Genomic DNA, 26,187 nt, shown 5'->3' with positions numbered 1-26,187 from the left:
CTGCATCAAAGCCAGAGTAAATTCCTAATCTCAACAAGTTTTTTAGTTTCAGTTTTATAACTATTTCTAAGTAAACAGTTACTATATTGCAGATTCCAGGAAGACCAAGGGTCTGGTCTGTTCTGACAGCAGCAGCTTACAAAACTGTAAAATATAATGTAGTCTGTCTTGCCTTTTTATCATGAACTGTCTAGTTTGCAAAGCTCTTAAATTTCTGCCCCACAGCAGGTTCTGATCTTAGAGGTTACTCCCTCCACAGGGAGGTCAGTTGACTGTGAGGACTTTAAGCAGCAGTGTTTTACCAGTCATCTTTCGGAATTTCCTTAGGCAAGTTGAGAATAAATTGTTTCTAAAGCCATCTGATACTAAAAGTAAAATGTCTCTCATTTTAAATTGGTTCTTCAAATGCAGAATTCGAAAAGAAAAAAAGTCAGTAGTACAGAAACTGTAATAGCCTTGTAAGCATCTCTGACTCATAGAAGTATTGTCACTGGTAAATTCCTCTTTCTTTATATAGTTACATTTTTGGGTTGGAGGTTTTCTGGTTTCGTCCTTTTTTATGTGGAGCTGCTGAGATTTAGGGCTGGATCACAATGCTTGGAAGTCGGAAGCTAATTGGAAAAATAACACCTGTGGCAAACCTGTGGAAAACTCTATCCTCTGGACAGGTTATGAGACTTGGTAACTTTCTGTGCTTACTTCTGACCTCTACAGTTTCTACTGTATCTGATTCTTGCTCTTCATGAAGAATTTCCATCCCTGTCTTTGTCTTTAGGGTCAGCAATATGGGAGCAGAAAGAACCAGTTTCCTACCACTCTCGGTAGGAAAAGGGGGAAAAATATTGAATGAGAAAGAAGATAAATAATACAAAGAAAGTAAATGGGTTTGACTGGCACTTATGCATTGATTAAAAAGTGAAAATCTTTTTTTCCAGAGAAGCTATCTAATGCTCAGTTTTTGCAGTCTACTGGAATCATTCCATGGAATGCATAATGTGGGGCATACCTTAAGGAGCTGCAATTGCTGTTCTGCTTATGTAACTTTAATGGATTCACAAGCAGCTGGCAGGTCTTAGTGCAGATAAGTGGAGGGTCATTGATGAGTAAGTATGTTTGCTAGTGCAGTTCTGCAGGGATTACTTTGAAGAACTATACTGTTGAACAGCTTATATCAGTGACATGGAGGAAAACATAAAAAAAATACTCCCAAACCTACAGGCAGTGTAAAAAGATCAAGAGATAGTAAAGCACAAGATATCAACACAGGACAACCTGGGTTCTGAGGCCAGATAAAAGCTGTGTAATTAGCATAAAAGCTAAAGTTTATTTCATGACACAAGGTGAGGGGTTCTCTGAAAGACTGAAGATTACATTGGGGGATTTTATATGTGCTGACAGGGGAAAAGAATGGTGGGTGATAAGCTGAAGATGAGCCCCTGATTTGCCATCATGGCAGGATGAACTAATGTAATCCATTGATCCATGTTCGCATCATCGTTAATCAGGACTAAAAAGGTTGCCTTTTCATTTAGCACTGATGTATTTAGTAAACTGTATGAATCTGTTACTGTCTCTGTAGCTATAGACAGGATTGATTTGAATTTTGATTTGTTCTGATTCCAGTATTAAAAAAAATAACTGTTAAGCTTGAACGTTTGTTTTTCGTTCTGTGAGTACGTTCTGATCCAAACAAAATGTCAACTTGGTTGGTCCTGTGGCCTGTGTGGGACAGAAGATCAAAACTAAATCATCACAATGGTCCTTTCTGGTCTTAATATATTTACTGTAATTTTGTCAGCTGCAGCTGAGAGTCATTTTTAATACTTCTGTGGTCTTTCTTCTAATAGTAACAATTTGAATGGTTTAACATAGTCCTACTGCTTCCACGGATACTAAAGGGATCCTGAGTGTTAATGGCAATACTGCCACTGGCCTGCTATTTTAGAAGAATAGGTGAAAAACTTAGGAAGTTGCATACCTCACCACGGTAAGCTTCCCTTTTCCTTTGCTTTCCTTTTATGTTAGACATGGAACAGTGAAGAAAATCTGGGTTCTGTTACAGTAGTTGCTTGATTCATTTTAAATCCAAGAGTAGTGCCACCTAGTTTTACTAAATTACCAAAGAACTGTTGCTCATGTTTTTTGTAGTGGTAGACAAAACTGATCACGTGCTAGTCTCAACTATTCCTTCCATAAGATGATACTTAAATCCTCTCCTTCCACACTTTCCAACAGTCTGTCTCTTGAATGAGTCAGTTAATTCATGTTCATATTATGAAGTTCACTGGGTGTGAATAACCTCTAGCTTATCTGGTGATAAACTTCAGATTTGGACCATGTCTTTGCTTATTTTCATTGTTCTTTTGTCTTCTCATTCAAACTCCACACATTCTTGATTATTATCTATGTGATTTAATCAGTTAAAGGACAGTACAATAAGCAGTGGATACCTTTGCAGTTGCCTTTTTAGGTATGTTACTTCAAGTTTAAGTGGGCTAAGTATGTTCTTTTTTAATGTTTATGTAGTCGTCATCGTCCTCGCTGTCTTCACCACCATCCTCATCGCAGCCTCAGGTTAGCAACAGCAGAACGAAGGCTTCACCATTGTGTCACTCTGCATCCCTCTCCTGGGCCAAACGTAATCATGTAGGTCCTGCAAAGGCTACCAGTCCGTCAATCCGTCTTCGTCGTTGGCGGCCCTTGATACGCCTTCCATCTGTTGGGCTTCATTCTGTTGTAAGTGTAGTCCATCTTCAGTCTTTTCTTACTCTGACACGACTGGCCTTCAGCCATGTAACTTCAGTCTTCAAGGCATCATTTTTTGTTGGGGTCTTTTCTCAACCATTCTTAGGCTTTCTTTCTTCCCCCCCTTTTTTTTTTTTCTTTTCCCTTTATTTTTCTTTACTTTCCCCATGTCAGACAGCAAAAGTACATCACTCCATGCTTTGCTGTCCAGGTATTTTTTATTCAGTACATGTGCCAAATCATTTTCAAAGCACAAATGAAATTTGCCTTTCATGAAGTGGCTTTTTTTCTTTTCCCCATAGGCTCTACATCTAGCCTCTTCTTTTCACCTCATCTTCATGATCTTTCATTTGGATGTGCAAAACCAAGGAGCTTCTAATTCTTTGTCACATGATATTATTTCTTCTGTGTTTGAGACCTGGTTTATGTTCTCATATCCTAAACCTGGTCTCCTTTTCTTTCATTCTAAGTCTTGCTTAATGGTCCCTTTGTATTTCAGTAAAGATGAAATGTTTCATGTAAGTCGACATCTGTTTCTTTATCCAGTTTGTAGACATACATTCTAGTTGAAGGTGAAGATGTCCTAATAAGAAAAGCTTGTCATCAAATAGCATACTTAGACTTTTTTCCTTCTTCACTCACAAGGCACAAGTATATCTTGGAAACATAGAAAAACATTATATGCACACAACAGCCAATATTTCTAGACTGTCCTACGACCACCATCAGAAACACTAAACTGAAAGAGTGGTTTAGTGTTAACTTCATCCTGTTTTTAAGGAGTGATCACACTTCTAGTACATTCACCAAAAAAAAATAATGTTAATACAGTCTTAAATAAAATTGGGACAGTGTTTTTATCATTCTTTGGCAATGACCACATTTCACCTGTGTTACTAGAAATTCTTATTTGGGGTATGTGCATTTTTTACTGAGGTGAAATAAGTATTCTGACTGTGGTCCAACTGTTTTCCTTTTTCATACAGAGCTATCTTCCCAGGTGTGGAAATCTTTTTCTGCTTTTTCTGTGGAAATCTGTTTTACTACTATTAAAAATTAGTGTCCAAATGCTTCCATTCCTTTATAGCTTTTATATTTATATCCTTATAAGTATCTCAATATGAGACCTTTTCCCAGACTCCTTTCTCTTTATGTGAGTAATAATTGCTATTATTAAATATCTAGCTTTCTTGTAATCTTTAGAACTAAGGAATGTTCTTGATGTTACCATTTGGAGCTATTTAAATACACTGAGGAGGCATGGAGTTCAGCACTGAGTTAAGTTCTCTCCAACTTATGCTTCCTATCCCTCATCTAGTATTTATGCCATTAACATTGGCAAACTCTGACATTTTACAGTGGGCTTATTTTTGTTTTTTTAGCAGAACTTGGAAAATTCTGTGTCACTTCTGTAATTTGACACTGGGATCTTGTTTGAATTTGACCTATATAAGCTTGTTGTTAACAAAAGACTTACTGAGGAAGACTTGAGCTTGCGTGTGCCTGCCTAGAACAAAAACATTACTTGGCCACGAGTTTACTTCAGTGCTAAATAGATCATGACTTATGCAAGGATGGCCATTACAGCACAATCTGGTGTGAGTATACCAGAAAGCCACTGTTAGCAAGTTGAGGGTTTTATTCAGAAAATTTCTAAAATAACTCCTTGTCCATTAGCAGTGAGCATTTGCTTTGAAAATGTTATAAAAATTAATTAAAAAATAAGTGGCCTTTGGTACAACTCTTACCTGGCAAACTGAAGCTTACTGCTAAAAATAGTTTTAAATATTACTTGTTAAATCCCCTGAGATCTTTACTTTCTCCATCTGACAGATGAGATTATAATTCCAAATCCTATATGCAAAGACTTATCACTGAATACAATATAGTCTGATATTTATTGGTAACTAAAATGTTGTTCTTGTCTTTACACTTTTGTATAACTTACCTTTCCAAGAAGATTCAAGAATGCACAAACTATATTTAAATTAGTTTAATATGCAGAAAATCAGACAGCATTTTTGGCATTAAAGCTCTCTCAGTTGGCTTGCTAATAAATGCTACCTTGTCTTTCAAGTTTTGTCCTGTGAATGCCTGTCAACAAGTATTATTAGTATACCACTGATCGTTCTGTGTACAAAAGATGTGCAAAGAGGCTGAAATGGTCTCGGCATTGTATGAAAATGTTCTAGTACTGCTTTTATTAAGAAATCTGTGCACTGAAATTTAAAGGAGGGGGAGAAACATTTTGTATAATTTGTTTAAAATACAGTTGAATTTTCTTGCAATTCTAAATGCATTTCTATTGCTTAAACATTGAGAAACAGAAACTAGATTGTTTCAAAACTTAAGAGCAAAAGTTTTAGTTATGGGAGACAATATTTATGCTCCTTAAGTAAACGTACTGTGCCCACTTGAAAACTTTCTTTGACTTTTGTGAGGGGTTGAGTTTGTCTGGACACTAGAGGCCCACCAAGCTGCTCTGTCACTCCTCAGCAGACAGTGGGGAGACTATAAGATGGAAAAAAACTCAGGAGTCAAGATAAAGGCAGTTTAATAAAGCAAAAGGAAAGGTCACGTGGAAGTAAGGGAAAACAAAAGATTTATTCTTTACTTCCCATCAGCAGGTAATGTCCAGCCATTTCCTGGGAAGTAGGGCTTCAGTACACCTTGTGATTGTATTATAATAAAGGGTGCCCCTTCGTCCCCCTGCCTTCTGTTTGCTTTTATTGCTGAGCAGACATCATACAGTATGGGATATCCCTTTGGTCAGTTTGGGTAAGCTGTCCTGGCTGTGTCCCCTTCCACCCCTCCCAAGATCTTTCCCACCCCCACCCTGCTGGGTGAGATGAGGGAATGTCATAGATACAGCTTGATGCTGCGTGAGTACTGCTCAGTAGTAGCCCACAGTGGTGTGTTATCAGCACTTTTCTTGCTACCAATACAAAACACAGCACTTAGAGAGCTGCTATGGGGAAAAGCAACTCCATCTCAGCCAGCCCCAATACAACTTTTTATATAATGGGGAAGAAGAGAAAACAAAAAAACCCCAACAACAAAACAAACTGATAAATTGCAGTACAGCAGATGTAGCAAAATTTTAAGCTACAGGTAACAACGTGCTTGATTACTAATGTTGAATTTTCCTCAGTCCTTGTAATGATCTCTTATTCTTCCAGCTCTTCTCCTCTTTTAGTGTCTCTGCTTGCCTTTGGATCATTTTGCAGGCTTTTATATGTCAAGCTATTCTCCTAATTCTTTTTCCTTTCCTGTACTTCTCAAATTGGAAAACATGCTCTTTGTTTTCTCCCATTTACTTTCCCTGTCAGACTAAAGTTCCCACTCTTTAAAAAAACAAAACAGGAATACCTATTTAGAGCAGCATACTGCTAAATAATCCCTCTTGCTTATGGATCTAGATGGAGAATTGTGTCCTGATACTCTGGTTATTGATAGAGCCCATCTCTGAATTTCAGTTTCTTGCTTGACATCCTTTCATTCAAAATCAGGTGCTACTCTCCTGCATCTTGGAATTGTACTTATATGGCACTCACATATTTCTAGCTGTAGTTGGGGACACAGAGTTAGTAAACTTGAGACAGCTTGTCTACAATGACAGCACAGTAGAAAAATACGTAAGGCAATGCTTAGCAGAGGATCTTCTTGTCCGTTCTTGGGTCTGCACTCAAGACAGTCCCTCGGCATCTTTCCTATAGAAATTCTTTTTCATTATTCTGGGCAAAGGATACCTTGACCTACATTAAGCTAAGTATGTTCAAGTGTGAAATGCTCTGCAGTATATTGAACGTGAACAGAGATGTTGCTATTCTCTGAGAATGAGCCAGAAATCATCTTGCTGAAACCTGTGATCATCATTCCAGTGGTCTTTGTTTTAACAAAAGTATTTTAACCAGGATTCAAATGCTTTTTACAGGCTTCCACAGTACATTTGTCCAAGCATGTTCTATGCTTCACAATGGAAATTAGAGATGCCTAATCTATCCAATAGCAATTGCATCACTTTTTCCCCTTTACTTTGAAATTTACTGAATCTAAACCTAACATTCTATTGTGTAAACTTCAGTTTTTGAATATGCTTTCCTTTCACTTCTTGTAACTCCTTGTGAGTGGAATTGGATAGTTAACCCCTAAATTTTTTTCTTTTAGATTTCAGTTACTTTCATTATGATCTTTCAGTTGGATGCATCTGAAACTTTTTATTCCTCAGGGTTCTGCAAAATTGTCTTTTCCTTATTGGTCATTACCGCTCTTCTTCCAGAACCCAACAGACTCTTGATGCCAGTTTCTTGACTTAACACAGGTGGTGCTTTCTCCTTTCCCAGTCACTACATGTAATGCAAAGTATTCTACTAAACTGGTTCTTGCTTCCCTCCTTTTTCTCAAGAGCAAGTGTAAGGAAACAGTAAAAATACAAGATTTGATTGCAAGAAGTAGTCTGAAATCTTTCATATAACATTGAACCTGTTTTTATAATGCCATGTTCCAAAAAGAAATTTCAAGTAGGATTCAGTGAGGACTTGCTCAATGTGTCCAAGAGAATAAGACAATTTTTCTTTTCCAATTGTGTGTTTGTCCCAGAAATGCAGTTTTGGAGAAAAGAAACCAGTTGCACATCAGATTTGATGAACAGTTCTGTTCTAAGTTAGCAACATTTGAAGATCAGAAGATTTGAAATGCATGAAAATTTAATATGGACTTTTAGATTGGGATAATGGTCTAAGCGCATTAGCAAGATAAACTGTGTAGGTAATGAAATGTAGTTTATTAGACCAGCTGATATGATTAGGCAAACAGTGGTATAGGAGGCTAGGACTAAGTTTCTGCAGCTCAGTGCAACAACAGGAAAGAGTAGTGTTGTAGTTTGTGATGAGAGAGCAGCTTGCAGTGGTGAAAGGTAAAATTAAGGCATTTCTTAGTACAACGAGAGGGAGTAGGAAGGGTTATTTGTATAGTAAAAACTTTGGGAAGTGCCATTTTAAAAATTACTGGTTGGAAATCTGCTAATGAAGAATAAACGAAGAAATGTAGAGGTGCTTTTGTGATAGCATGAACTAATGGGTATTGACCTGAGACAAGTCAACCAAAATTTACTTCTCACAGCAGTCAGCAGTTGTTTAATATTTAATTTGAATGTCCAGGTTAGTAGAGAAGGCAGCCAAATCCTGTGAAAAACTGGGGCTTGGTAATTTAGGTGCTTTTATTGTGGTACCCAAAATTAGCGGACACAACAACCCTGGCTGTTAGTTTTGTATGTGAGACTTGGAATATGCTATATTATTACCATTCAGCATTATCTTAATACCTTGATACCTTGATACCACAAATTACTGCTGAGATGTTCTCAGAACCATCACGTGAGCACTAAACTTTTTGCATTTTTCGTCTTCAAATCAGTTTCAAGTCCTCATTATTACTTTTTTTTTTTTTTTTTTTTTTTTTTTTTTTGTGTCTACTAACCCTACTATTAAAATTTGTTTCTTACGCTAAGGTTGAAAGGATAACGTACACTTATATAAGCTCCCAAAGATATCTGGTATTTGTCCTCATTCTGGTTTTTTTGGATGGGAAAGAAATAGAAATTTTCTTCACTGTGTGCCACAGCTCTTCAGAAGACTGGAAATAATGGGTCTTGAATCCCATAGCTTAGTTCCAAATCCCGGTTAGACAATTATTTAGACTCACGTCTTTCTCTTCCCCTGTTTGGATGTGCGGTCATTTAAATCTGCTGTCTCCTTTTGCACATTGCCTGATCTTCTAACAGAAAAAAATCTAAAGGAACAGGTCATTCCAACACCTGACTGATGTTCATGTTACTGTGGCCTTTGACAAAAAGGGCAATCAAGAGAAAATACTCTGTAATTGTTCTGAAAATACTACCTAGTGATGAACATGCAAGCAGACTTCTTAAAGCTATGTTCTCTTCTAATTTCAAGCATGCACAAAGACCTTTTATTAGGAGCTGAAAATTTGGCCAAAGGTGTAGCTTTTCAAGGAGGCCACAAAAGACATCTCTCCGAAGCTGCCATTCCCACTTTCCATTCCTTTGAAATTTAAAGTCTTCTGTTTCAGGTGTTAGAATTTCTAGAGCTTCCCAGTGAAGTAAGAATTGGCCTGACTAGGCTTCATTTCATGCGTGTGTTTGTGTGTGCATGTACATCCACCCATGTGCAATGGATGGCCTTTTTCTGATTGTTTTTCCCCTGAGGAATGGTGTGGGGATTTTGAATCAGATTCATCAGAGGGAAAAAGTTTTTATTTGAAATACAGATTTTTAATATTTTTATAACAAAGTTTTAGGTCATCTTGACTATTCAGACCCTATTGTTTCTCTGTGCTTATGGTTATGCAAATAATTGTTAAAAAATGTTGAAATCCAAATTTTCAAGCAACATAATAGGTCTGCTTTGTACATTATATGAAAAGAAATCACAAGGAAAAGAGACTGACTGCATTACACCATGTGGTAGAAGCTTTAAAAGTGGCATGACACTTTTGTTCTCTGAGGTTAGGGAATTAAAAACATAAACCCACAGCATTTCTCACGGGTTGTGGCAATGGCACCATGAGAGCACATTATTTAGATTAGGCATAAACAAAAGCTCAGCAGGATTCTATAGGAGTCTGTCTCCAAGTAAATTCTATGCAAAGTTAATCACGCTTTTTTTTGATGGCTTCCCTATCCATCTTCTAGCTGTATGTAGGCTTGACATTCCAAGCATGCCAAGTATTCCTCCCTGTAGAAAAGGTGTTTATTAGAAGCTGGCAAAGAACACAGTCCAATCTTCAAAAATGTTCAAAAGGGCAACTATATTTTATTATAAATATGATCAAAACCAAATCCTGAACACAGAATTATAAAATCATAAAATGGTTAGGGCTGGAAAGGACATTTAGATTATCTAATTCCATCCACCCTGCCATGGGCAGGGATGCCTCACCCTAGACTGTTGTCCAAAGCTGTCCAGCCTGGCCTTGAGCACTGCCAGGGATAGAGCATTTACCCCATCTTGGAGTCCTCTGAAATAGTGGTATTTTGAGTTCTTCTAGGTAATGACAGTTTGAGCCCAGGTAGCATACATGTTCAAAGCTTTTAAATGCTAAGCCATTTCCTTCCTAAAGTGAGACTAACTAGCAGTGGTCTTTCCCTTAACCCTGAAATTCCTTGAGCCCAGTTGGTATGTTTAATTGATAAGTGACCAGCCGTGAAGTCGTATTTACAAAGGGAATTAGATGGCAATGTGGGATGTGACAAGGACTCTCAGTTATGCTTGACTGCACACTTCTGTAGCACCACACTTTAGATGCCTTGTAAAAACTTGGTTGATTGATAGGAATAACACCAAGGTACCACTGATTGTCAGGAAGTTATGAAAACCTGTGGTCCTTGGAAGTTTACAACTAGGGTAGCCAAACTCTTGAGGCTGCTTGGTCTACTTTTTTTTTTTTTTGAAGCCCTGGTTCTATTTGGCCTTCTGTAATACAAAATTCTCAAAGGCAATTCACTTATGCCATAGAACAGACTCCTTGGAGTTTTGGTGGAAAGGTCCTTATTCTGTTGATAGCTGCCTCTTCCTTCGAGGCCGGAATGCACTTTCTCCGCTCTAGGCCCATTGAAACAGAGATAAAACAGGGTATTTGCACCTGTCACACTTTTAACTGGTCATGGAGATGCATCTCAAATGAGGGTGATGGGAGGTTTTGTGGGTTTTTTGTTTTGTTCTTCTTTCTCCCTCATTTTTGAGCTTGCTACATAGAGTTTCAGTAAGCTCGTGGCTTACTGTAACGCTCTGTTCTTTGGCATTCTTGATGTATTGAAGGGCTTATGGTGACTTCTTGTCTTTTGCTATATCGTGTTCTGGTTGTTTGCTACATATCTTCAGTTTAGACCATCTTTTGAAGTCTTTTTCTCATGACCATAAGAACAAAGGAATCTTTTAATCCAGTCTTGAAAACATAATATGACTGTAATGTTCTATAACTCATTTTAATCTGTTTCTGGCAAATTCTTAGGTTTTTGGGGTGCTTCCAGAAATTCACATAAGGCTAACAGTAATTACAAGATGGAAGAAAATTGCATGAAATATATTGTCACGGGAGTCAGATTCTTGGTGATTTAAGAAAAACTGAGGTGCCTTTCCCATTCCCTCAAACATTATCTTCTTAAATTGTGGCTTGAGGCTCAGCTGCAGACCGGAGAGATTGATGAGGAAATAAGCCATCAATTTCTGTCGAACACAACAGTGGTGATGTATTTCTTCTGAAGAAGCTTTTGCTTGCTGTAGTTAGCAACACAGTACTGAGCTAGATAGCTCTTTATCAAGTGCAACCATTCTTTATGTCATGTCACTGCACTTGTGTCCTTTCTTGGTATGGTGGCTGTAACACCACTTTGCAATTTCCATCTAGGAACCTCTAGTTATTTTCCTTCCTCCGCACCTAAGATGTGTAAACTGTTTCTTTTGACTACCTGTGAAGAAGGAACAGTAACTGTACTATATGTGGCTTACCACATGAGGAAAAGAATAATTTGACCAAGTGAATATTTTCGGGATTGAAATATTACAGGTTTATAGTTCTGCCCTGCGTTGCCTTGTTATGATTCTATGATTTAATGAAGGAGTTGCTATTTATATGAAAATCTATTTTTAATGTTAATGTATTTGAGCTGATAATACTTCTAATTCAGTAATGAAAAATACAGCTTTTATGTACAGCTAGAATTGGAAATACTTCCAGATACTTTACCTGTGCATTGCAGAAAGCTTCTTTATATTCCAAAATGTTCTGCAGTGTGACTTCTGCCATTCTGTGTAGATCCAGAATGTGCTTCTCACTTGTTGTCTTGCCCAGGTGTTTTGCATATTGTGATGATATGTTCACATTAATCTTATTGTGATAAGAGTTTTAGTGAAAACAATTTTTGTTTTGTCTTGCAGGCACCAAGTATAGATGAAAAAGTAGATCTTCATTTTATTGCATTAGTTAACGTAGGTGGTCATCTCTATGAATTGGGTAAGAACACTTTTTATAGCTTTCTCCATTTGTTTGAAACAAATACAAGTAGTAATGTTAACTATCAATGTTTGAGAGAGATTGCTTGATCTAAGGTAGGGCTTTGGTTCTTTTCAGATGCATGGTAGGGTCTGGGCCGGGGCGGGGGGGGTGGTCTGTCAAACTATTGCAGCCTTCCTCCCGTTGCTTTTTGGATTCTCCTTCCCTCAACTCCCTCCTATTAAGATAAAATGGTACGGAATACTAGACTGCCTCTGAGTTTCCTTTATGATTTACAAGGACAAAGAAAGAATTGACACTCAAAAGTTTCAGAGAGGAAAATCTTGTTATATTTCTCTCCCCAGATTGCTTGTGGCATTAATAAATTAACTGTATGCCACTTCAGAAGTGTTAGCTATATAATTAAGTAGCATGATGCAGTTTAAACTGAAAGGATGTAGTCATAGAATCATAGAATGGTTAGGGTTGCGAAGGACTTTAAGATCATCAAGTTCCAACCCCCCTGCCAACCCCCTCACACTAGACACACCCTCCCCAGCATCCTTATAGGCCCCCTTCGGATACTGGAAGGCTGCTATGAGGTCTCCACGCAGCCTTCTCTTCTCCAGGCTGAACAGCCCCAACTTTCTCAGTCTGTCTTCATACGGGAGGTGCTCCAGTTCCCTGATCATCCTCGTGGTCCTCCTCTGGACTTGCTCCAAGAGCTCCATTTCCTTCTTATGTGAAGGACATCAGAACTGCACACAGTACTCCAAGCAGAGTACTAGTCAGGATACTAGCAGATACAAATACTCTGCAATTCATTTGTTAATTTTTCTTCTACCTTTTTATGGTTACTAGACAGTTAACTGTAAAACAGTAGTCTCTGTTTTCTGAATTCCAGCTATTTTTTTCCCCTCTTGAGATTGTGTAGCACCAAGTTCTGTCCAGATATTCTCTAATGACTCCAATCTTAAACATGTTGCTGGGCAACTAGGTTTTGCTGCAGGCTCTTCAAAAACTAACAAGTAGATCAAGATTTGAAAACTGCAAGTCACTGGTCTTTCCTAATGCAATTTTTCAGTGTTTTCTGCTGAGAACATTTTCATCTTTTGAAAATCAGAATGTATTTAAGCAATGCCATTATCAGGTGACAAATATTCATAACCTGGGGTATAAGCTGTATGTAAGAAGTGTTTATGTTAGTATTAAAGTGATCTAAAGAGTGTTATCAGTGGTAAATCATGAACAACAGGCACATATTTCTGTATTTTTATGAGGCTGGCTGTCAGCAGATTAGATCAAATAGTGAGGCAACTACTGTAGGAAGCAGTATAAATATTTTATTACTCTGAATTTCAAGGTGTGATGGATGGCTTAGCCTTCTTTTAGTTGTGTGCTACTATTATGAGTCTATGATTTCCGCATTACGCTTCTATTGTGTGTTAATTAACTCTACTTAAAAAGCACAGTACAAACTATGAGTATCGTGTTAACTATTTTCCAGACGAATGATGCAAGATGGAACCCACTTTTTTTCCCCTTTTTCTTACTAAATTAAACGACAAAAAAAAAAAAAAGAGGCATTTAACTCCACTGTAATGTAGTGGCATGACAATACTACAGTTTCTTTTTGTTCTTAAAATAACTTTTGTATGTACCAGCAGAAGAAAGCAAAAAATACTTGAAAGTAGGAAAATGAGAGAAGGCTTTTAAATTGATTCAGCAGCTTCAGTCACTGTGGCCAACATGTGGGCTTTGGCAGGCAGAAAATGCTAAGAAAGCACATGGATGCAAAATGCTCATGTGTTTGCCATAGAAAACAAGTTATTTATAGGCACATGAAATTAAAATGCTGTTCTGCCAAGATACATGTTTAAAATAAATAAATAAAAAAGAAAACTTGTAATAGCAAAGGGCATTCAGTTCTGTTTTCCTGGCATGTTCTGAGGGCTTTGCATGGTTGTAGCTTCAATCATGGCTGTTACAATAACGAACAACCTCTTGTTCTTGTAAAGCCAAAAGTCTTCCAACATCGATCTATTTTTAGTTATGGAAAAAGTAATTTGGAAGTGGTGTCAACTTCGATGGAATCTTTGGGCAGGGAAGAGTCTTTAGAAAGGAGAACAGAGCCAAAAGGGAATTTGGTCTAGCAAATACTTAGGATATCCTGACAGATGTTCTCAAAATGTTAGCTCTTCACAAGTAACCTGAAACATATTTCTGTGAATTAAATTATTTTTAAAATGCTGAGAATAACATTGTTACATTGCAAATGGCAGAAAATGTAATTAATTATGGTACCCATTTTTAAATTATGTGAAAGCCCTTAATACTTGAAGTTAATTGAGTTTGTTTTAAATGAGAGTAACTCTTTTAAATGAGAGTTAACATTTCAGTTATGCCAGACTTGTCAAACTGATGGGTCTGGTATTCTGTTCTGTTGTGGAGTGCCTGATCTCAGCTGTCAAGAGACCACAGATGTACAGCTGTCTGTCTAGGTACATTCATTAAGTGTAGCTGAAATGGTTCTTCTTTGCTTGAAAACAAAAGTGCTACGCCACCACTAAAACAATTGCAACTTACAGCCTTAGAGTTTTCAAATGAAATATTAAATTTTGGTTTTATTAGATTTTTTATTTTAAATTATTTAATTTTGTTAGATTGTGTTTTTCTAATGTAGCAGACTGATGATACATAATAACACCTGTTGAAGCAGTCAGCAGTGGAGATCAGGGAATAGCTAGCGGCATGTGCAATTCTCTTATGAAAAATGAGGTAGCATTTTTGTAAGTGAAGAACAAAAAATCTATCCAAATAGTTTTAACTGGAAGAATTAAGCTTTTCTAATGTTATAAATGTGTTGTTCAGTCTTGCTTTGTCTTTCAACAGATGGGCGCAAGCCATTTCCAATAAACCACGGGGAAACTAGCGACGATTCTTTTTTAGAGGTAGGAATAGAAAACCTTGAATGCTGTAATGCAGAATTCTTGTTAATTTCCACAAAAATTATTTTTAAAAATTATAAAAATATTTGTATGGTATGATTGTACATTATGGTTGAATGAGGAATACAGCGAGTGGGATGGTGAGACAAAATTAGGTTTACTTAGTTTTAAAACAGTTATTTCAGAACGCTGATGTTGTAACTCTGGATGACAGAGTATCATAACATGATAAGAAGAAATGTCAGAAGGGTTGACTATGACAGAAGACCAAACTGACTTTTCTTCTGTGCTGAGACTTTCATATGCCCCTGATCCTTTCAAACTGTACATGAGATGAAGTCAGCAGAATGAAAATTTAGGATAATTTTTCATTCTCTTTAGTTATAGTTTGGTAGGTGCCATGCTAGACAGAAGTTAATTTCTTTTCTGACACTTGCTAACAATCATTCTTCTCCAGTTTCATGACTTCTTTTGGGTGCTTCTTTGTGTCTGGAGTTATTGAGTTGAGAAATTAATTGGAAAGGAATATACTGAATTGGGAGGATGAACTGTCAGCCTCACAGAATGATGCAAAATTTAAGCTGAGAGAAGGCAGTGCATAGATCTGACTTCTGTGGTATCCAGACTGGATTAGCTTTACAAAAGGAAGAAACCAGAGAAACTGAAAAGCAACTAAGCAAAACCTTTTATAGTTTAGTAGCATAGACGAATGTCTGTAAAGCTTGCATACAGTTTGTGCTTTTTTGGGCAGGGGAAGAAGCTAAATAAAGCCTTCCTTTTTACATATGTGTCTTCTTTTCTGCTTTACTGATAACATGTGTTCTCCAGATTGCACCCTAAAGCTAGATGAAGGAATTACTTATAATCTTTCACTTACACCCCCCTCCCCCCCCAGCTTAGATTCATCTTGAGACAAAGGGAACATTTCTGAATACAGCAGTACTAGTAAAGGCAAACTTCTGAGATGCATTTAGAAAGTCAGACTAGCAACACATCTGTGACACAAAGGAATATTCAGTCACAAAAAGTCATTGTTGCTAAAGTTCTGCATAAAATTTTTGCTCTTATGTTGCCCATGTGAGCCCTCTAAATAATCTTGAATAATGTTAACACATCAGAAGTACAGTTTATATATATTTGCTACACTGTTTAGTAATCCTTTATGGAAAAACCCATTTTGAGCATACATTGTATGCAGCATATCTTTATATTTCAGTTGGGGGGGGGGTGTTGATAAGTATGATTTATAGTGGTTTTTGGTTTGTTTTTTCTGTTTTTTACTTTTTTCCTAGGATGCAATAGAAGTTTGCAAGAAATTCATGGAACGTGACCCAGAAGAATTAAGATTTAATGCAATTGCACTGTCTGCAGCTTAAAAGCCTTTTCCGGTGGGGCTAATGCAATGCATTGTAACAATAAAACCGTTGCCATATGTTAATAGTACAAATTTTGATACTTCCCTAACATGATGATTATTTGTTGCATATGTGGAATAAACTTTGCATTTGTCCTTGCTATTTCTTGTTGCTTGTTCCTAAAGCAACTTTGGGTATTTATATACACGCATGCATTTTGTGCAAGACTTCTGTGTGTGGTGGGTTTTCCCCCCTTCCACCCTCTTCAAAGTTTTGGGAATTACCGTTTGTGCTATTTCATCATAGTAATGATGAGCTAGTTCAGAGCAAGATTATCTTTTGTATCATTCACAGATAACATTCTGAGTGGAGTATGTGGTATGTTAATGGGTAAAAACTTGAAATGTGAGGTTATCTCCATCTTTTAATTATAATGATGAAAGAATATTATAAATAACTTTTACAGTTGACTCAAAGGCATTTTTTTCAGTGCATTATTTATAAATAAATATGTGGAAGAAAAAAGGCAGAAAAAAGACTGTTTCTTCTTACTGTTGGTGAGCACTGACATAATTTTAAACTTATCTTAATCTACATTTTGAATAAAACTTCATTTTGTTTCTCAAGCCTGATCATGTTAATAAACTGTCAAAAACCTTTGGTTAAACCAGTGTTTGCTCTTTGTATATATGGAAACCCAACATGGATCTTTTGCCCCAGAAAAGCCACACTAGTAATTAGTGCTAATTCAAATGGTAGGATTGTGGAGGGCACACGCAGGTGAATACAGCAATATATTTATCTCACTTAACTGGAATAAATAAATGATAGAAAAATAATGATTGTTCTAGTTAAGTTTGGTGTAACAACAACAGAAACAGGCTATAGATCTTAAGATAGCCGTGATGGTCATATACCTTTTTTTCCCTTTAGGAATGTCTATTGTAAGTTTGTCAGGTGGCATTACTGAATGCTATGTGATACCCTTCCCCTGTGCCATCCCTCCCACCCCACCTACTGGATCTTAAGGTACTGTTGACCAATTTCTACACTTGAATTAATAACAACTGGGGTTGGGGTTTGGGTTTGGTTTGGTTTGGTTTTGGCTAAGCAATCTTATGCTGTAGGATTCTTGTCAAGATTGGTTTTGGCTAATGTGCATGTTTTTTACATTCAAAGAAAAAAAGAATTAAATCCTTATTTGTTGCTTTGAAGTGAAATAATCCAGGTTTGCTTCCACTCAAGACCGCTGCCAAAGGAAACTGAACTCTCCGTGTCCCAGAGGGTGCTTTCATTCTCTACCAATTGTCGTCTCAGGAAAAATGAATGGGGTTATGCCAGAACAATCTGGCAGAGTTTTCCTTGTTTATAGAAAAGAGGCCTGGGAGTCTGTCTTATCACTTAAGAACATCTTTTGCACTCTAAAGAAAAAGTCGGAGTGTCTGTCTAAAGCGTGTCACCTGGAGAGTCCACTAACAACAAGAGTCTGTTTCCTATACGTGAGCTGGTTAGAAAAGTGAGAGGGAAGAACACCACTAACAAGCTTCTTATTTTTGAGCACTTTTTTCACCCCAATAAAATGCAATATCTTTAAGATGTGCTTTATGTTGCCATGCGCATTAGTAAAGCCCTGAAACTTGGTTCTAAATAAAAATCAAAGGCTTTAGTAACCAAAACAGCTGCATTGCTTTCCTGCTAATATCAGAAAAATCAAATAAAAGTTGTCATAAGTTAATTGGGATATTGCATATTTTATACTAAAGGTGACTTGGAGGACTACATTTAAAGTAAGCTATAGTTAATATAGATAAGGTGCTTTTAGGGGAGGGAGGAGGGTAAGGAAAGGAAGAGGAAATGCAGTTTAAAACTGTTAAACTAGCTACAAGAGTTGTCTGCTTCAGCGAAATATTCAAAACGTATATGCTATTCAACGCCCAGGAGATTTTGGTGGGTTTAGGTAATAAAGGGAGGGGCTCTCGTGCAATTATTTATTGCCAAATCACCTTAGAACTAGATCTTTAATTGAGTGTGAGGACTGATTAAATGAATTGATGACAAAGAAAATCAAGGTTAGAATAGTCAACTTGGGGTGGGATTTTTTTCTTGTTCACAATGGAAAAATACATTTTGAATCTTAAGTAAAAACTTACAAATAAGAATTCTTAGCAATTTTGGCAATATGATAGTTTTGCTCAGTGGTTTTTATGTAGTCTTCAAATCAGTTGTCCTGCAGGGTAAGGTTTCCTTCTATTTTTTTTTTTTTACTTTCAGTGTTAATTTCCAATTTATTAACATGTAAGATGGTACTTTTTAGTGAGCATTGCTTTTGGAAAGGTTCTCAAAAGTTTGAGATGACAAAGGAAGAGAAACACACCAGCTTTTATGCTGAACTATACCTGCTCACTGCACATTCCCTCACTAGATTGAGATTTTGAAAGACTGCATTGCAGAAATACTACCTTGCCAAACACATATGGTGCAACGCTTCCAGTGCCTGCAAGGCCATGCTTTGGCACAGGCATTGGTGACCATCTTGAGGAGCACAGGAAATAAAGGATCTACAAGATGCTGGAAAACCTTTGGCATTGACAGAACCCTTGTAACTTGGTATAAGGAGTGAGATATGAATGGTTGGCTGACTTGTATAATCCAGCAAGGTCCTGAACAGGGGCTCAGAACCACGTGGTGCTTTTGGCTCTGTAATGCCCATGCTGATGTTGCTCGATCTGTACAATTTGTGCTTATTAGCTCAAGCTCCGTGGGAAAACAACACGGTAATTTCTAACTTGTGCAGCAGCCCTGCCAGAGCCTCACCACCTTTGTGTGGAGCATGGTTTGGCTGCAGGCATGCAGCACCAGTGGCTGCCAGGAAATCCCCTTCAGCTCCCGCAGTCCAGGCTGGCTATACACATCTCATGGAAATGGTGCATTTAGGAGTGAAGAAATGATGCGTGCTCAGTGCTTATATTAATTGTAGTTGAGTGGAGCTGGTGTGCTATTAAGCACTGATGATTGTTCAAGCTCTTTTAAGTATATTGGTGTAAGTTTCCCATGTTATTACATGCATTCTGTTGAGAAACCGTAAGAATTTAATAAGCAGTGCAGTGCCCTTTCAGTCATGGCTGCATGATTCAGCTAAGGAAAGAAAGAGAAAGAAGTGTTTTCTGTCACTGAAATGTAAGTTTTAGAAAATAAACATATTTAACAGCCTACATTTAGAAAACAAGTAAGGTTGTAAACCTGCCTTGGTAGAAAATGTTATTGTATCCAATGTTTGTAGAACTCTCTATGAAAAGAATATGATGTCACCTGGAGGGTCCACTAACAACAAGAGTTTGTTGCCTGACTGGTCCCTAGGAGCACACAAATTGAATTTTATTTCTGCCAAGTAAAACAATCTTGTTTGCTACTTTTGACACCAACAGTCAGTCGTACCTGCTGTATGTAGGTTTTTTCTGATCTAGGAGTCTGGTGACTTACCTTGCTAGTGCAAAGGAATATTGAACTATTTTGGTTGTTTAGCCTTACATAGGTAAGTTATCTGTGACAGTTGATTTAAAATTCACTTTGAGGAAGAAATTCGCATGTTGGAACTTTTTTTATTTTGTTAATAACTTTGACTTGAAAGCTGCTGTGGTTCATGTAGCTTGCTAAAATGACGACTTGATCAAATTACTTGGCAACTCAGATTATTTGATCTAAAATGTTACTCGCTTGATACATAAGAAAAGTGATTTGATTTCCATTAAGTGGAAAAAATAAAATAGTATCCCTGCCCATAGCAGGGTATTTGGAACTAGATGATCTTTTAACGTCCCTTCTAACCCAAACCATTCTATGAAAGCAACCAGAAATAAGTGAGAACTTAGAAGCTGGTTTTTATTTTTTTTTTTTTAAACGTGACCTCTTTTGAAACTTGTTTCATAGAGTTCTATTCTCAAATCTAAAATCTCATAGTATTCATAATTTCTCCTATGTAGGGCTAGCACTGTATTTGTATATGAACTGAAAGGCAGACCTTAAAAGCCTGTCAAATGCTGCAGTAGTTCTCCAGAAAACTGTTCAGTAATGACAGCTAACATGAACTGATGTCAGCCATGCTTTATTTAGACTGGGGCTTTAGCCTTTGTAGGCGTGAATATTAAATAATGAGGCGAGAGGGTTATTTTCTGATGTTCAGGCCTCCCACTTGAGAAAAATGCAGATTCTTCATTCTTCATTTGGTCTCGTGGCTGATCTGGCTTGGAACAGGAAAAAGGAGCAGGGAAAAAAATCCAAATTATAGCTTTGATGATTGTTTCATTCATCACGGACTCTAATAGCATAGATGTCTCATCTCATACCACTGTGAGGAGCTAACTGCATCATTTCTGTGCATTTGTAACTTCAGTAAATGTCAGCATCTACTGTGGAACTCATTGCAGCCACAGTCTCTGAAATAAGTTGGTCCCAGTCAGTTTTCCTTCCTGCATGTACCACTAGTAACACCTAATTTCCATGTACTGCATAAAATGATGGCCGATAGCTTCTTGGTATGTTAAACTGATCTCCTAAAATCTTCTTCCCTGTTCTAAGAAGCTTGTTTACACAGCAGAAATAAGATGTGCTCTCAAGCAAACATCTCAGGAGAAGCTAATTTTGTGCAGTACAAGTACTATCTTTTCTCAGTAGTCCTTAAAATGACATACTGCCATGGAACACATGCAAAAGATGTGTGCAGCAAATCAGTTTTGCTTACAGAAAAGATATGGAAAGAAGAGTATTATCAAGAGTTCAAGTAGGAAAAAAGCATCTTAAATACAATGTTAAAATGGAATCAGGTACTTAAAAAAAAGAACCAAAACCAAACTGGTGCTATGCATTCCATATTATTCCAAAAAATGGCTCTTTTTCCTGATGTTTCATTAACTTTTCTGCTTAGCATGAGTCTGCTCCGGTACGGGAAGAAAGGGTTTTGCTGTGGCTAGTCAGCACACCTGCTCCCTCCAGCTCCAGTGCCTACGTCAGGGTGAAAAGAACTTCTCTGTGGTGCAGCATGATGCCAGCTTGCCCCATGTTTGTGGTTACCAGAGGGCTCAGAGCCCAGCTCAGGGTCCACCCAGGCTCAGGAGTGGGGCATGGCCTTACCAAGACAGGGCTTTAGCTCTGAGCCCAGCACAGGATGTCGTGAGGAGTGGTCACAGAGAAGCCATTGCAGTGTATGGGGGCAGAGACACGAGTGGAATAAAGCAATGGGCACTAGTGGGGGCACTGTGAGGAAAACCAGAGTTGAGGCAAGCAGTGCTGAGGGCAGGGGGGCAGTATGGAAACTGAACAGTGCCCTGCTCCAGGCATCCCGGCTTTGGTCGTTCTGCGTGAAAAGAGCTCAAAACGAAGCCTGGGTCCATTATGTCTCCAGAAGCACCGGGAAAGGCTCCTAATTTCGTCCCCCAACGCTGCAGAAGAGCGCGGAGCCGTGTCCTCCCTCACGGATCCCGGCCGCAAGAGCAGATCCGCCGGTGAGGAGGGAGCCGGACTCTCGCTGCCCCGCCGGCGGGAGGCGCCGGCCCGCAGGGTGGGCTCGGCCGGGCGGCAGGTGTCGGGGCCCGGGCTGGAGGTGGCTGGCCCTGAAAGGTGCGATTGTCCCCAGCTATTCCTGGTATGCGCCGGGGCGGGAGCCGCTGGGGGCGGCCTCCACCGGGCGGGAGGGCGAGGGGCGCCGCGGCCCGGCGGGGCAGAGGAGCCGCCGCCGCAGCCGCGGGGGGTGTGGGGCGGTTGCAGCCCCTCCCGGGCGTCCGGCTGCCCCCGGCTCCCTCGGATTCCTGCGGTGGCTGAGCGGCGGCGAGGTCCCGGGAGGGGGAGCTCCGCGGGGAGGATCCGGAGGGGGAGGAGGAGGAGACGGCGCGGGGAGCATTAAAAGGAGGCAGCTGAATGACAGCGGCTGCTCCCCGCGCCCCCGCCCCGCTGAGTACCGGCCACTTCGCCGCTGACCCCCCTTTCACTGCACTTCCCTGTCCCGTTCGCTGCCGGCCATGGAGGGAAGAGAGGACGCGGAGTGCGACTGCCGGGAGGCGTTCGCCGAGGCTCGGCGATGGGTAGAGGTGAAGCGTCTGTCGGTCCTGTCGGGAGGCATCCGCTGCCCGCCGGCAGCCCCGGTTCTCCCATACGGAGGTCCGAGGTCCCGCCGTACCCCCGGCATGGCCGGGTTCGAGGGGTGGGACAGGGGCACGCAGGCACGGGGCTGCACCCGTCGTCGGGCAGGAGCTACGGGGACTCGGCTCCCAAACTTTGCTCCTTTGTCAGCGGCTGCTGCTGGGTGCTATTTTTAGAAGGTCTCGTGGAGATCTCTCCCTGCAGTATCGCCGAGGCCCCCCTCCCCAAAATCCAAATTAAAGGCCGGTGTGGCAGCCTTCCTGTCATTAAGGCTTATGATTTCTTGCTATCTTGTAAATTACTTCTCCAGTGCTTGCTCTGAGATGGTCTGAGTTAAAGTCTGAATCGTCTTCTTCCTGTCTCAAAAGAGTTTGGGGCAGAGAGTAACCTGAAATTACAGTCATTTTCTCCTCTCCTATTTTTAAGCATGTCTGACTGCACGTTGCCCTTGATGTAAACATCTATGTTTCTCTGTCGTTACAGTCACACAGGTGCGGTACATGCTAATGCATGGGGAAAGAGGTTGCTCCTGGATATGCTTGCGTGCCTATGTGTGAGCACAGCCAGGGCAGCGTGTGGCTGGCCCGGGTGAGAGAGGCCAGTGGCCTCAAAGGCGTTCTGAGAAGTGTTGGAAGTATTGGGCAGCCTCACTTAGAGTCATTTGCTCTTAAAATGAGCTTTAGCCTGCAGGGTTTTCTATGAATTTTGACACATGAAGCTTATTTCTTTGCACCCATTCACTTGAGATGAAACTTCTGTTGTCAGAAATGCTATCCCAGTAACTTTGAAAGCAGTGAATATTAAGAGAAAGGTGTTTGCTACTTTTTACCCCCTATCTTTGTAAGCTTGTCAATACCCAAGTCTAGGCTTCTTCGTTTCCTCTGTAAAACAATGACATCTAATGCTTAAAATCCATTGAGAATTCTGAACCGAGAGCACTGTAGGCAAGGGTATCACAAGTGACTTCCACGAGTGCCAGTTTTTGCAAGTACTGTCCATGATTGTGGGTAATTAAAGCAGTCCTGGCTTTCCCAAGTGTCAATTTTGTAAGAGTAGCTGTGAGTGTAGGTAATGAAAGCATTCCCCTCTTGCGCATACATTTGTTGCATTGCTTTCTTTAAATTGGCAAAGACTACTTTGAATAGTTTCATTAAGGTGTCGTAATGTCATCTTTGAAAATCCTATTTTAAGGGTTTGGGGATTTGTTTTAGTTATTTTTCATTTGATGCTGTCTCTTTGTATCATTCCTACAAAAGGTTTCCTCTTTGCCTGCCAGTAGCACATGGGAGCACTAGCAATGTGATGTAAGTGTAATGTGTGCCCTATATGTGTAGGGGAAAAAAAAATACACGCTCAGCTTCCCCCCCCCTTCCTTATCTAATTTGTGTAGCTATACTTCTTTTGACACACACAAGCTGTTCTCATTTTAAAGTAACTTTTAAACTTACCCCTTGGAGAAATGTTTTATTGTAAATCAAACAACTTAAAAACCTGAAGGTATTGATAAACAGGATGTTAAGAATGCCGTAATGCTGAAGGAAATGTAAATGTTTATTTCCTCATGAAATGAGGTTTGCGTTTCAGAGAGCCCGCTGTGTGTCTGTACTCTTCAAATCCAGATGGTTGGTCTTGGCTTTTTAGTCCATTTCTGTTGTTTGAGAAGAGTAAAGATACTTTTGGAGTAATGAGACACGTCCCAAGGTTTTGTGAGTCTTGGTGAAACACAGTGGTGTATACATGATTGAAGCTTGGTGAGTCCTAATGATTAAGCAATTAGTTTTGAAGAGGAGGTAGACTTCCAAATATTTATGAACTTGAAGTTCTTATGGTTTAGTAAGGTTTTGTGTGTCAGCTTCCCCCTAACATTAGAGGAAGATGAAAGCATACAAACACTAGCTACTATGTATTTAAAAGAACAAGCAAAAATCTCCATATAAACTGTTACTAGTTCCCTTTGCTAATGCAGTCTGGGTTAGCGTATTTCTCTATTTCAGTACAGAGGTTTTTGGGCTCTGAGATAACAGCTCAGGTCTTCTGAGGCTTTTTCAAACACTGAGGCTGAGGGCCTTTTGTAATGGGAATGCGCAGCTGTATTTGTCAGATGTTGGAGGGGGGGGCGGGGAACCCACCCCAAAATATCAAACATTTTCACCTCATTTGTTGTTAAAGCTTTTGTGGAGAGAAAATTGTGTCCTGGTCAGGTCTCCCTTCCACTTGTTCCCAGCCGGAGTCTGCATGTTGTATGACCACCACTGGCTAGTGGGAGCTCAATCATTTCATCCTAGTGCTTATGCTGCAGAAAAGAAAAAAACCAACCGAACAAAAAAACCCCAAACCCAAAAAACAACTTGATTAAGAGTAGCAATAAAAAATTGCATCTGATCTCTGGTGTTAGTTACTGAAAGACTGTGTAATTTACATTCATATTGAGGTTCAGTTTATGATAATGCAGGCAAGGCAGGTCTGTAGTCTTCACAGTGCAAAGACCTCCTCAAGTGTAGTTGCAAAGCTCTTGTGTTTTGTGTGCTCTGGTGAACTGGGAGGGGAGATCATATTGCTTGTCCCGGTGTGGGTTATTCCAGCTGGTTCGGCACCCTGGGAGAGCTGGCTGTTGAGGACTTCTACTTCTTTTTGGGGGAAAAAGTAGTTATTTTCTGTCAAATTCAAGCTCTTCTCATGTGTCCCTTACCCAGAACACAGCATTAGTTAGTGGTGCTGGGTTCTTGCATTTGGGACTTTTGGAGTCTCCTGAGCTCTGCCTGTAACAACTGGTGTTGGTCAAATTCATGTGCAGCTCAGGCTTCACTTAGCACCTCAGCTGGGCAGATGGTGCCTGCTGAGACAGGAATAAAACTCTGAAACACCAAAACTTGGAAATAGTTTCTCTAAGGTAAAGCTGTGTTTGCCAAAGCTAGAAATAGCTGGGTTAAAATTGTTTTACTGTGTTCTGTTCCATATTATAACTTAAGCAAGCCAAAAGCTGTTCCTCCAAACCAAAGCATTCTTCCCCCAGCTATTAAATATCCCAGACTGCCGAGTCTGTTTTCCTGCTTCAAGATGTGGGAGGGCAGTCTGCCTCTTCCTCTCTGCAGTCCACCACAAAGTTCATCCTTGTGAATGAAGGGGAGACATGGTCCCTCTCCCCCAAAACACAGTTCATAGTTTTAGGGGTGATGCCCCTCTAAGAGTTCAAGAGGAAAGAAAAGTGAGTGCTTTTTTTCTCGTAAAATGTTTTGGCTTTTGATTCCTGTTCTGTGTCTTAAATGAACCCTAATCTTCAGGTAAATGTCTATGGCTTGAAATTGTTTGCTAAAGCAACTTGAAACCTGACCTACAAAGTCTGTAAATCTTTAGAGTGCCCCGAGGCAAATAATGTTTCAATTACTTATTCCCACCCCCCCCGCAGTAGTCAAACGTACAGATCCTGTCTGAGTGAGGGTGGGCAGTGAGCGTGTGCCTGAATGAATTGTTGGAGTGAGCAGCAGAGCTGGAGGAGAGCACATGGAGCAACCTTGACAAATTCACTGAAGTGAGAAGTAGGTGTTTGGCCAAGTAACTCTTAATACTGCAAGCTATTACGAGGCCTCTTGGAAGCTGAATTTCTTCCCCTAATAACTGATCTAGAGTTGTTAAAGTCAGATGTTCTGAGAGTGACTCATTTAATCTGATACTGTCACTTTGAGTGTTGGTTTAAGAGTCGTGAGCAGGACCGTGTAGTCATGGGGCTGTTCCTCACCCAGGGATGCTGCAGCAAAGTCTGTTCTGTTTTTTCTCGTGTGAACACTACCCAGTGTTGATGGAGAGAGGTGTTTCACCATTAGAATTTCTGTAGCAAGATAAGGTTTTTATCATTTTCAGTAGGCAGCAATAGAGAGAGAGCCCAGCATGTCTGGACAGTAACTAAAGATAGCTCTCTTGCTTTTATCTGCCATGACCATGAAATAGGTAGTGAAATACCCCAATTTATCTGAATGCTGTTGTGTGTGCTAACAACT

General features: G+C 39.6%; 2 protein-coding genes across 2 annotated transcripts in view; both read left to right on the top strand.

Annotated features, from left to right (window-relative positions):
• The window catches only part of UCHL3 (ubiquitin C-terminal hydrolase L3), a 45,155-nt gene extending 28,628 nt beyond the window's left edge, over positions 1-16,527 (top strand). The window contains exons 7-9 of the mRNA XM_080612945.1: positions 11,703-11,778; positions 14,650-14,708; positions 15,998-16,527. Coding sequence (XP_080469071.1) covers positions 11,703-11,778; positions 14,650-14,708; positions 15,998-16,081 — 219 coding nt within the window. The 3' untranslated portion in view covers positions 16,082-16,527. The remainder of the gene's footprint in view (positions 1-11,702; positions 11,779-14,649; positions 14,709-15,997) is intronic.
• A 5,532-nt stretch (positions 16,528-22,059) lies between these two features.
• The window catches only part of LMO7 (LIM domain 7), a gene marked incomplete at its 3' end in the record, with an annotated part of 127,873 nt that continues 123,745 nt past the window's right edge, over positions 22,060-26,187 (top strand). Inside the window, exon 1 of the mRNA XM_080614024.1 lies at positions 22,060-22,140. Within this exon, the coding sequence (XP_080470150.1) occupies positions 22,072-22,140 (69 nt within the window). The 5' untranslated portion in view covers positions 22,060-22,071. The remainder of the gene's footprint in view (positions 22,141-26,187) is intronic.

This window comes from Psittacula echo, assembly GCF_963264785.1.
Source record: "Psittacula echo genome assembly, chromosome: 3".
NCBI lineage: Eukaryota > Metazoa > Chordata > Aves > Psittaciformes > Psittacidae > Psittacula > Psittacula echo.
This window is presented reverse-complemented; position numbering and strand designations above follow the sequence as displayed.